The sequence below is a fragment of the Centroberyx affinis genome, unplaced genomic scaffold (assembly GCF_046629955.1).
Source record: "Centroberyx affinis isolate AG114_WGS23_722 - 3 ecotype Tasmania unplaced genomic scaffold, CSIRO-AGI_Caff_v1 ptg002808l_1, whole genome shotgun sequence".
Taxonomy (NCBI): domain Eukaryota; kingdom Metazoa; phylum Chordata; class Actinopteri; order Beryciformes; family Berycidae; genus Centroberyx; species Centroberyx affinis.
The window spans coordinates 112099-124942 of NW_027280954.1; the positions used below are offsets into that span (position 1 = coordinate 112099).

General features: G+C 45.5%; 1 protein-coding gene across 1 annotated transcript in view; it reads right to left on the reverse strand.

Annotated features, from left to right (window-relative positions):
* LOC139657993 (RNA-binding protein Musashi homolog 2-like) overlaps positions 1-12844 on the reverse strand; it is a gene marked incomplete at its 5' end in the record, with an annotated part of 90684 nt that overhangs the window by 53415 nt on the left and 24425 nt on the right. The window contains one exon of the mRNA XM_071535993.1: positions 12603-12677. Within this exon, the coding sequence (XP_071392094.1) occupies positions 12603-12677 (75 nt within the window). The remainder of the gene's footprint in view (positions 1-12602; positions 12678-12844) is intronic.

The window sequence follows — 12844 nt, forward strand, 5'->3', positions numbered from 1 at the left end:
ACAGATTTGGTTGTGGATAGAGAAATCCCATTGCAGTTTAATAGCATGGCAGAAGCAGATTTGTACTGTACAGGATTGCATTCTCTGCCAGCAGGGTTCCCCCTCGGAGCATCATTGATGAGGCCTTTTATACAGCTCTCAGACAGCATACAAAACTCAGGGTTAAAAGGTACACTTGTGCAAAGTGAGCAAGGGAAATAAAAAAAAAAAAAAGAGAGCAAGAGAGAGCAGAGATGAATTAATTTCTACATCTCCATCTTGCTGTCTTTTTCAAGGTGTGCGGAACGCAAGGTGAATCATTCAGCGGTAAATGGAAAAGGCCTTGACTGGATTCGCGTGCCTTTTTCAAAGGAATCCGCTCTCTGAACAGCACTATCAGCGCTTTCCTGCCGTAGCACAAAATTTCCATAAACATCACCCAGTCACCCTCGCAACCTCCCGCTCCTCGTGCCATCGCCCTAATGAAACGGCATTGATAAGAATAAGCGAGTCCACGTGTCAAAAAAAAAATGCTATTCGGTTCAATGAAAAGTGTAATGTAGCCCAAGAACAGAAGCGTGGACCACACATGTACGGCTATATAAAAACGTATAGTTGTAGAAAACACACTGATAAGGTCTGTCTACATAATGTGAAGAAAATAGAGTGGGGATCCACTTAAGAGATGCACAGGGAAAGAGGCGGGGATATTCACAGCTCTGATTTCCCCTAAGCTTAATACATCATTTATTATGAGAGGGAGCTGGGGCCTGCACAAATGGCTTACTTCTCCACGGCTATTATTAACAGTGGGGCCCTCGTTGAAGAGTAAATAGCCTCTACAGATAAAAAGCGCTTTAGCGGGGAACAGAATTTCAAGACGTGTGCGTGTGTGTGTGTGTGTATGTCTTTCTGTATATTGGCATTATCTCACCTTTCCACAAATGCATCCACCTTAATTTGTGATGTTTTGGGACAGATAGCGAGCACAAACAGCCACTACAAAACACTGCACAACATTGCCTTCAAATTGCTGGACACACACACACACGAACACACAAACACACGCACCGACACACACACACACACACACAGGGGCTATTGTGGATGCCTCCAGTCTGAGCTAATGGCGCATTTCACACAGCTATTTTTGAAGGCATTAAGGCACAGCGGGAACCCAATTGGTACATCCATCCATCCATCCCTCTCCTCGAAATAGACAACACATTGTCTACACATTCTCCATGAAAAACAAGGTTTCTCCTCTCCCCCAGCCTGCCAACTAGGCTTTGAAAGCCTGCAACCTCTGTCTATCTCACTCCAGGTGAGTGCAACATCACAGGGCCTTTGAAAAGGCAGCAGAGAAATGGGTTGAAATGCAGCTGTGGAGAGGCTGTCGACTCCCAGACTGCAGAAAAAACAAGAGGCCTGAAGGGGTAAAAGGGAAGGGATCCCCTCCAAAGCACTCGCTGGCTGTGCTGGGCTCTCCAGGCAATCTGTAAAATGGTGTGAAATAATGTACGGTAACATAGACGGCAAATTTGAGGAAAGCTCTTCCTCAGAACTAACTAGACTACAGTCGGCAACAATGGCATGTAGCATTTGGACTCTTTGGACAATGTTAAAGTTTCAAGAGTTGCAAAAAATAGGAACATAGATTAAAACACGTGCAAAACCATAAATGCTAGTGGGGAATATGTCCGAGAAACAGTAAAGATACATGTCCCCTCATAGAGAGCCTAAGTCCCTCCCCTTCCGGTGGACCACCATGGGACCTTATTTCGGAAAAAATACGTACGGTAGTCAACGGCGAGAGACAAATAATTGTTTGGTCCCGTTTGAATTGTGCCATGAATTACACATATGATGTTTTGTCAATTTAAAAGATCATTTTGCAAGTCAAGAAAGTGGCAGTTAGTCGTAAAACAGTAAAGTAACGTTTAGTTTTGTGTGTCACTTACGCCACTTTCGGGTGCGTAGTCTTTCTAATTACGTATTTTCACAGTCTGATACTTCAACAGTTTTACGACAAACTGCGACTTTCTTCACTTGGAAAATTATCTTGTAAATTGACAAAACATCATATGTGTAATTCATGGCACAATTCAAACGGCATCAAACAATTATTGTTGACTACCGTACATATTTTTTCCGACATAAGGTCCCATGGTGGTCCACCGGAAGGGGAGGGACTTAGGCTCTCTATAGTTCACGGTAAGGGTCCACTGTGGCAGACTGTTGGAAACTGACCAGCATCCGGCATAATACAGACGACTGCACAAAAACAAATAAATCAGACCAAGACAGGCCCTCAACGCTCTCAATATTCCCACAATCACATCTGATGTGTTCATAATGACCCATAATGAAATGGAGATGCGGCTTTGGAGCCGTGTTCTCCCCGGGTTCTTCATCTGACGTCTTGGCTCATTGACGTCGCATCTATCCGGACGAGTCCCTGAACGCGTCGCCGAGAGGTGACAAGTGGGGTGTAACATCCAATTAGAGGGCAGAGGTCCATCAAAGGGAGGAGGGGATCGGATGGGACACGCGGGGGCCATGGCGGGGCGGGGGGGGAGGGGGGGGACGACTGGCTTCATCTCCCCCCGTGCTCACAGAGGCGTTCCGGCGCTCTGCCTTGACAATGAGGCCAATTACCAGTCAGCAGGCCGAGACCCGGGCTCCACGGCAGAGCCCCGGCTAGTGCGATTAACATGTGTGTGGGGGGTGGGGGGGAGAGGACAAGAGAACGCGCTCCCTCCATTTCACCTAGCTTTCCTCCTCTTTCTTTCTCTCAGTAACCCTCCTATTTTTTTTTCCCAGACACCGATCTAATGGAAGACAACCCTTGTTTGTCCTTGATATACAACACGTGCCACGCCGGCCCGCGCTACAAGGTGAACAAGACGGCGGGACAAGGCCGACAGACAGCTACAAAAGCCTCGATTAAATCTGCCCTCGCTCGACAGGACGGCACCTCGGCCCCGCTCAGCCGAGGATGAAAATGTCACCTTAAAAAAAAACGGACGGGGACGGAGCCGTTTGAGACAAAATATCCGGATTTGTCGGGCCGCCCGCGGGTCAGCGGACTCGGGACTTACATCGCGCGCTATCCCTCTCTCCCCCCCCCTCGCCGCCGCCTCTGTCAATCTTTATGATAAACAGTGCAATAAAGCGGAAATGGCAAAAAAAAAATAACGTTTGAAAAAAAAAAAAAAAATTACGCATTTGGCTTCGCATAGGATGTTGGAAGACAGAAAAAAAAAAAGCCATTTTCCCCCTCGCTGCCCTCGATCTCCTGGCCTCCCCTCGCAAAATGTGCATGCACTTGCTGCCCCCCCCCCCGGTACACTGTAATGGCTGGTTGCCCCGCCTTTGCAAAAAAAAAAAGGGCCTCGAGCAGGTGATACAGCATATGTTGGAGGGGCAGCTTACGGCTGTTCGGGAAGCGCGGTGTGAGAGCCGGTCAGAGGTATTCAGACGACCGTTTCCATATGCGGAGAGCGCAGCCCTGATTGGCAACAGCATCAATCTCCGCTGAGCCCGGGGCCCGGCCTGCTCCATAAACACACATCATCTGCATAATCCACCCTGGATAAATGAGCTCCAAATTAGCCAGTGGGCTGCTTTTAAGTGTGCGCCCGCGTGTGTGTATGTGAGACACACACAGAGAGAGAGAGAGGGAGGGAGAGAGATGGTGAGTGCAGATCCACAGGTTTGCAAGCATGTACTAATGTGTGTGTGTGTGTGTGTTGGATATAGCCGGTGACCGCTGACCTGAAACGCACCCCGACAGTATGCAATAAACTTAAAACCAAACTCAAAACCGATCTATTCTCATTATCATACGACCGGCCCTAACGAGTTCGGGAGCCACAGTCTCCTCTCTTACTTTAATTTCGACCGCATTAATATAGGAAGCAGCCACTGGGAACTAGAGTCTAGAGCTGCCTCTCGGTCTGTCTGCATCATTACACTGTCTGCTGTGTGTATATGAGTGTGGAAGTGGCTCAAAGTGTGTGTGTGGGTCGTGCTCAGTTGATTCTGCAGAGGAGGTCGAGGTGTCTCTCCCTCTCTCTCCTGTCTTTCTCTCCTTGTGGCCTGCAGAACGTCTTGCCTCGATAGGTGAGCTATCACTTCTGGCGTCATCGCATCACACGCATTTTTGCTTCATTTGGTGGCTGACAATAGAGAGAGAGAGAGAGAGAGAGAGAGAGACCCGGGAAAATCTACTGATGTGCCAGCTGAGCCACCAGGACATGCCAAACTGTCATCTTTCTCCCCATTTCTTTAACTTCCCTTTCTCAAACGCCCTCTCGTCATACACACCGCAAAAAAAAACATCCATCCTAACAAGTCATTCAGTCTCATGTTCAGCCTTCCAATCTTATTTTTTCTTAAACCGTGAGAAGAATTCTGCCAGTGAGGTGAGATAACTCCACTTGTTTCCAATGCAGCTTCACTTGTTTAAGGGGATTTCTAGAAATGAGTGTCGGTATCTTGAAACAAGTCAGAAAAAGGCAGATCACTTCACTACTATCAAGGAAATAACACTTGATACTACAAAATTCTTGAAAGAAGTTGATTTGCATTGAAAACAAGTGAAATCATCAAACCCCACTGGCAGATTTTCTCACTTATTTTAAGAAAATTTCGATTTTAGGACTCAATAATAGACTAAATGACTTGTTAAGATGGAGATTTTTTGCAGTTCATCCGTTTTCTTATCTCTCGTTCTCCATGTCTCTCTTTCTTTCTCTACCCTCACCAACCCCGTCTGATCGAGCTTTCTTTGAATGTACTTTGAGGAGCAAAAAAGAGATTTGGAACAGCCTCTCCTGTAGGCGAGCGCTTCCCCGGAAAACAAAAAGAAATGTTTGTCTTGCTTTCCCTTCAAACCATCTCATTATTTCTCCTTTCTCTAGTGCTGTGCTTCTCAAACGACCCCCAAATAGACCACGGACCCCCCATTTGATCGGATTTAGTCCCAGTGGCCCATATGGGAAGATTTTAGTTGTTGATTTAGTATTGATTTTTAGAAGTGTCTACACTGTACATGGGGAGATAATAGCAGTGAGAGTGAAATCTAGGATTACAATAGTCATTCGTATACAGTACATTCTCTAATTGGAATAATTTCTAATGACTACTTTTCAACTTGCTGGGGACCCCTGGAAACCCTTCAAGGACCCCTGGGCGTCACCCGGACACCAGTTGGACAACCACTGCTGTTAGCGGCATCTCCCCCTCTCTGTATTTTTCCCTCTTTTTCTATTTCCTCTACATTGTACTTTCTCCCTTTTTTTTCCTCCCCCCTCAGCCTCTTCCACTTGCTCTCTCCTGCAGCCATCCTCTTTGTCTCTGCTCTCCATGCTGGTCTACCTGCTTCTCTCTCTCTCTCTCTCTCTCTCTCTCTTTCTCCCTCTCTCTCTCTCTCTCTCTCACTGGGAGGCCAGCGAGGGCAGACAGTCAACTCTGACAACCCAGCATGTTGTGTGGTCTCTTATTAAAGTCCGCTCCGTGGGCATCTCACCATCAGCCTTTTTCATGGCCATCAGCGGAGATCGCGCCCTGCCTCTCTACCTCCACTCCCACCCCGGCAAGGTGTTTAATTTAAACTTATTTGTCGGGCCGCTCGGTGATGATATTGCCTCGGGCGCCGATGTGTTGCTGGCAAAGAGAAACAAGCGCAGCTCCTTTGCAGTCCTGCAGTGCATCTGTGGATGTGACACAAAGCCCTAATTCAGCGTTAGTTTATTAATTGATGATCCGTTTATTTGAATGTGATCGCAGCTCTCTGGCTCCCGAGTTGATCGAGTTATATGGAGGTACATTAGCAAATAGGGCTGGGCGATATGGTTGAAATCAATATCACGATAATCATAAGGATTTTTCTCGATATCGACATATATCACGATATGGTTCGTGTATGCAAAATCACGTTAAATAATCAAATTAATGTTCATCTCATTGAAACGAATGCTAATGTTAGGTGTGCTGTCAAACAAAACAGAAATATTCAAATAATATTCCTACCATACCTCATTTTATGAGTTTTTAAGTAAAATTTGCTTGTCATCATCAATTTAGACAACAGAAATGTGTGTCACGATATTAAAATATCTTCATATCATCACGATATGATTCCACTGAAAGACGATAATATAAACGATAATATTGAATTATCGCCCAGCCCTATTAACAAACATAGATTATATAACATTACATGCATGCCTATAGAACTAATGCTGAGGCACTATCCCCCTCTCTTTTTCCATTTCATTTATATTGTCCCCAGAAGTAGGTTCTCTAGTCATGTCCCCCATTCTTCAAAGCTATTTCGATATGAAGAGCTTTATGGGAGATTAAAATCGCAGCTAAAATGTGAAGGTTTATAATTTAAGTTTCACAATAATACAATACTTTTGAGTCTATGTATCCCGAGTTCGGCTCTTGAATTTCACGCCGCCACGGTAAAAATTTGTGTATGTTCTTTGTATGTGAGAGAAAAAGAGGGAGGAGGTGATGTGGTATGCATGTGTGAATTTGTATGTGTGCCCATGTGTGTGTGTGTGTGTATGTGTGTCTCCAATGGCCTCTTTCTGTTTGCATAACTGATTAGGGACTAATGAAAAGTGAAACATCAATTCCAGACGCGCCCCTCCAGAAAGAAACAGGTAAGCAGAGGAAGGGGAGATAGCGAGGGAGGAACGAAGGGAGGGAAGAGAGCCTTTATTAGCCGGGGCCTGCCGAGGAAGTTGGCTCTAAGAGGCTCTGACCTTGGCGCTTCACCGCCCCACACACACACACACACACACACACACACACACACTGATGTGCCGCATCCTTCAGCTCTCATCAGAGGCCGACGTGTCAGCTGCCAGAAATGGGCTGTGACAAAAACAAGGAGACAATTGGTTTTCGGTGAAATGGGAAGAGGAGGGAGAGGTGAGCGGCCGGGAGAAAGCTGAGGAAGATAGCATTCCTCCGCCTGGGATCTCCACCGCAGGAATGGCCGAGGCAGTCCGGATGCAAATGTTATTGCTGTATTCCTTGAATCTGCTCTGGGCATCATGGCTGGTGTATGCTCAACCCAAATGTCCACCCTCCGGACTCGTGGACTGAGCCCCTCGCGGACTTCAGTCGTACGCACCGTGACTCAAGTCTGGTTCACTCAGTCGCCGTGGAAACGTTCGAAGCAACAGTCTAGAGACAACTACAGTCATGCACACGGTGATCGCTGCAGCACTTAGCGTATGTAATCGTTCTAGGCTTGTTTTGTGAGTGAACAAAATGATACTCATACATTTCTACACAACATATAGGCTACACACATTCAAATACAGAAATTGTTTGTAAATAAGGACCGAACTATGGCTAAATAAATTGGGTATTTCTTACATTGGAAGACCTTTTGTAGTTTTTCGTTCATTTTTCATAGCCTGGATATTTGGCATTACACTGCACAGCTTTTATAGGCTACCATCACTTAAAGACTACAATAATAAAATGCATTTTGATTACCTCTATAGCCTATACTTCTACATATTTCTGTGTCATGATGTGGTTGAATATTATTTCTGGCCTACATGATTCAAGTAACGCTTTAATAAAGTCATTGTTTTACACATTCATAATAAGTTCTTTTTGTTTTTTTGTTCGGCAATCGGAAAGACTACGACGTCACGTCCGTATTGCGATGAATTGTGGGTAATTAAATCAGTGAAGCCTGCTGAAGTCTGCACCCCAAGCGGACTCTCTGGAAGTCTGCAGAAAGTCCGCTTGAGGCCCCTTGTGGACTGGATGGATTGTGGATTTGGAGTCCTCAGCAGACTTCCCGGGAACGGGAAGTCCGGACATTTGGATTCAGCTATAGCGTTGTTTCAAAACCGCTAGCGCCTTTTGCTAGTGCTTTCAAAAGTGAAAGTTCATCTTTTCAGCCAATCACGATGGAGGAGAGGCTGCAGGCCATTTCCCACAACGACAACAAAGAGAGAGAAATTGAACGCTGCGAATATCAAAGAGTACAACAACACAAGTCATAAAGAGGCAGTGTGGGAGCGTACTGGACGTGTATTGGGAATATCTGGTAAGCCTTTGCTTGTTGCTCAACACTGTATTATCTGCTAGAACTGCTAACCAGCTTGTTAGCTAGCAGGTTACTAAGCTAACGTTGTCGTGATCCGCTTTTTATTTCTCCTCACAAGAAGTGCTCCAGGCTGCGCTTTCTCCACACACAAAAAAATAAATAATAACACCAATGTGTGAACGCAGCCCAAGCGTGTGAATGTGTGTCTACAGGTACATCAGGCATAAATTATCTGGGTGGCAAAATATGATTATTCTCTCTCACTCACTCACACACACAAAGACAGGCCGAAAACACAAATACACACACGGCGATCGGCAGTGAAAGCCGTGGAAAGGGACAGGTTTACAACGGCACGTCTGAAGCAAAGATACGAAAGCAATAGCAACACAGAAGTGTAAACTGTAATCATTACCGGCCCCGCTCTCGCCCAGACACATCACAAGCCACGTTCAAGGAAGCGCTTAATGGGCTGTGAAACCAGAATAAGGCGATGGAAGAGACGCTCACTTTGAATAGGCCTGAATAGAGAGACGCTGTAATAAAAGAGCGTTAAATGGAGCCAAAAACAGCTGGCAAAATAGAGGTGGAGAGGCAGCATGAACAATCACAGTCCTCACGCAGACACACACACACACACACACACACCGACACAACCCCCTCTGTTTGACCTCCTCTGAATTGGGTCCCTAGCGAGGATTATGGGCAGTGCTTCAGAAAAAATGAGCTCCTCTCTTTTTCAACAGTCAATTTTTAACCTCCGCAGGCCGGCCAACTATTCTAAATCCCTCAACGCTACGAGAGGGAAAGGGGGGGGGGGGGGGAGAGAGAGGAGAGAAAAAAGGGCTTTTCACCTTACATGTCCGAGCACCAAGGTCATTCCGGCGCTATCAGGAAATCACAGGGAGAGAGAATGAGGGAGACGAGCGAACGGGGTGGCGGGGTGTGGGTGAAGAAAAAAAAAAAGGCGAGATCATTTTACAGGAAGAGCCAAGGGATTAAGAGCAAAGCCTAAAAAAAAGTTAACCCAAAGCAATCAGGACCCCCCCCCCCCACTGCCCCTCACCCTGGCTTTTTTAATAGGTGCCAGCTTGGATGGAGGGAGGCAGGAATGAAAGGAGGGACGGATAGATGTGTTGCCAAAGCTGCCCTCCTGTTTGTGCTGATGACGGGCCACTAAGAATACATTTAACACAGAGCCTTTTTGGGGTTTTTTTTTAATGTATTTTTTTTATCTGCACTAAGGCCGTGACAAAATAACATGTTCCGTGTCATTACAGAGGGATACGTCGAGCATTATGGTATGGATTAGAGCCGCGAACTCGGGGGTATACGGGGGGGGGGCTTTGATCCCCCCCCCCCCCCCCTGCTCAGCATCAGGAGGAAGACAGCTCGGCCGTCAGAAAACACACACGGAGCAACCGCTGTGGACGAGCAAGGGCAGTTGGAGGAGATAGCACAGTTGGAAGAGGCTGGGATTTGACAGGCTGTGTTTGGCCAACCCTAGTGGGCCATCAGATGCTTGTGCGTGTGTGTGTGTGTGTGTGTGTGGGGAGCGGCGACAGCCTGGTGTGTTTCCCCCGGTTGCACTGTGGTCCGCGGCCTTGAAGAAAAGTACAGTCCCGAGGCTGACGTATTTTAATCCTGTTTCCTCTGGCTTAGTCACACCATGGGACTCCTCCAGCGCTGCTCCACAGCTCAGCCGCTTACAGCTCGGCTTTTTGCCGTTTAATTGCTGCGGTCGAATCAGCGGTGTTGCCTGCGTGGTGTCGTTCAGGCGACAGTTCAGCAGCGATATTCTTCGAATCGATTTTGAAACATAAACTCTGGCTACAATGTGCTTTTCGGCCACTTTCGCGCTAGAACAGTGATTCTCAACCCGTTTCATATCGAGGACCCCAAACTTAGTCCACATTAGGGCCACAGACCCCCATTTGATGAGATTTTGCCTCTCGGACCCAAATCTGAGAATATTTTTATTGTTAGATATGATTTTGTCCAGAATGTCATTACTATCTGTATTGCAGCTAGAGGGATAACAGTGAAACTATGATCAAAATAGTCTTATATAGTAGTCGTCTTCTACTTTCTCTAATTGTGTTAACTTCTTATAAATTAACTAAGTGAAGTTTAACACTTCATCAATTTGCTAGGGACCCCCTGGATCCCCCTCAATGACCCCTGGTGGTCCCCGGACCCCACGTTGAGAACCACTGCATTAGAATGACCTTGACCGATGAGGCAGATGAAGGAAGGAACAAGACGATAAGCCAACTGCATACAACACAAACGCTTCGATAAGATCCTGTTGATTTTATGCCGATGATGTTTGACTTTCTGTAGGTCTGTAGGTTTCTTTGTCTGTTCAGCCATGGTGGCTATCACTGCTAACTACCCAGTTCTTCTTCTGTTTATTCCAAACAACCGTAACAAATGTAAAACGCATCACTTCCTATGTGGATTTCTCCCAGGAAAGACCAACCACCGGGTGTTCAGAACAGCAAATGTAAAAGCGTTATATCAATCAGCGAGAAAATGGATATTTACTGTCACTGATTATTATTTGTAGGATCTGCATAGTACACCAATTTATGCAAAGAAAATGTAAAAAAAACCTGTTATTTCCTCCTGTGTCCAATCAGAGAAAATCGTCGTCATATACTGGCACCAATGCTAGACAGGCAGCTGGTATACCAGCCCACCTCCCACTCCTTCAAATAACCCATGAAATCAACACTGAAGTGTGGATTTCCGATGACTAGTTTTGGCATATTCTGGGCTTGGTTCTGGCATTTCCCATTGTAAAGGTCTTTAGAGGTAGCGAATGGGGAAATAATAGTTTAATGTCACCTTATCAAATCACATTTGGAGAGAAGGGGGGATTGCATTTCTTCAGCAGTGTAATAGCTGGCACTGAGATAATGCTGCTGTGTGGAGATTGCCAGGAAGGGAATTTGTCCTTTAAGCACAGCCGCTTGGGTTGGGCTGATGTGACAGCATTACACATTCATCCTGAGGAAACCCTGCTGAGATCTGACACAGGCGCGCTTGTGTGTGTGTGTGTGTGTGTGTGTGTCTGTTTGTCTGTTTGTCTGTTTGTCTGTGTGCGTCTGCATGTCTGCATTTGAGGATTTCAGTGTACTGAATGCATTGTTGCATTTAGCCCGCACAACTATAGGTCCTTGTTTGTGTGTGTGTGTGTGTGTGTGTGTGCTCTCCTACTTCTATCCTTGTGAGAACCAGTTTGAGTTTTACACCTTCAGAGTGAGGACATTTTGGTCGGTTCTCACTTCTTCAAGAGGCAAGTTTAGGATTAAAAATTGGGTTTAGGGTTAAAATTTCTTTAGGTTTACAAACTGGGTTTAGGGTTAGGGTTAGTTCAGGATTAGGATTTGGGTTCAGGGTGTAGAAAGTAAATTAATCTCAATAGAGAAGTCAGGCAAACAATATTTTTACTTCAATCTCCATTGAAGTAAAAAAGGATAGAGATTGAGAAGAACAAAGCAAGCTCAATTTAAATAGGTTATTTTCTTTTCTTACTGTTCTAAATAAAGTACAGAGTATGAAGTAGCTGACAGCTATACAGTGCAAAGGCTGACTCAGAGGATATGCTCATCCCTATAAGGGTAAGGTTAGTTTAGGTGAGGGGACTAACAACACTTTAGGTCTTGGGTTTAGGGATGAAGTTAGTTTAAAATTAGGATTAGGATTTGAGTTCAGGATTAAAGGCTCCCCCCCTCAGATAGTCTTCCACTGTTAGATATCATCGATCTGTGATGTTCAATCCAGTAGTTATTTTGTGATGAAGAACTTTTTTGGTGTACCCACTTTCCCTCAACCTATTTCAGTTTGTAATGTTTGTAGTGTAGAAGAGGCTTCTCTGTGCTGTATACTTGTATGTGGAAAGAGTGATAGCGATAGTGAGGTAAGTTTGCCCAGTTGTTCAAATTACAAGTCATCGACGACAGCGTTGTATTTCAAAAATGCTGCCAACTGCAGATCAGCAAAGATGTATTGAGGCTACTCTTGGTGGAGAAATTGGTCTCTCTCCTCTTCTACGATGGATTTCTCCCTGTATGATTGTTGAACGTCTCTTGGTGAAAAATGGCGGCTCCAGAAGGAAGCCCTCGCTCTTTGATTCCGTTGATGTTTTATATCGCTGGAACATTTTCTGCTGTCAAACTCTGCTGCTGGAAATATCTCAATGTGGCATCAGGTCGTCTACGATTGCCTAGTTATCAGCGGGAATAAGAAAAAAATATACCACCAAACAAACAAAATTGACCCACAAAGGGCAAGGCAGCTCGCCAAAAGCTGTTTTTGGAATTAAGATTAGGTTTGGGTTACTGTAAGCGTTAAGGTAAGGGTTAAGGAATGAATTTAGTCATCACAAGTATAGTATAAAACAAATGTGTGTGTCTGTGTGTGTGTGTGAGAGAGAGAGCGAGAGAGAGAGAGAGAGAGAGAGAGCAGCCAGTTGTATGTATCAAAGTGAGCAGAGAGGAATCAAACAGCTTAAGAGAGCAGAACTTACCAGGGAATTGGTAGCTATAGCTAGGGGCAAAACCAGTGTAGCCTCGGCCGTATGTAGCTACGATGTTAGGGTAACCTGGGGAGAAGACGAAAGAAGGAAGCTGTTAAAGGAAGGTCATCTGATCTTAAAATAAACGATGACAAACGAAAAATGCACTCTTATCTCCATCCAAAATAGAAACAAACTCTGCTGTCTTAGGTACAATGACTCTCTGGAGAGAGCGTGAATCATGGGTTGGACTC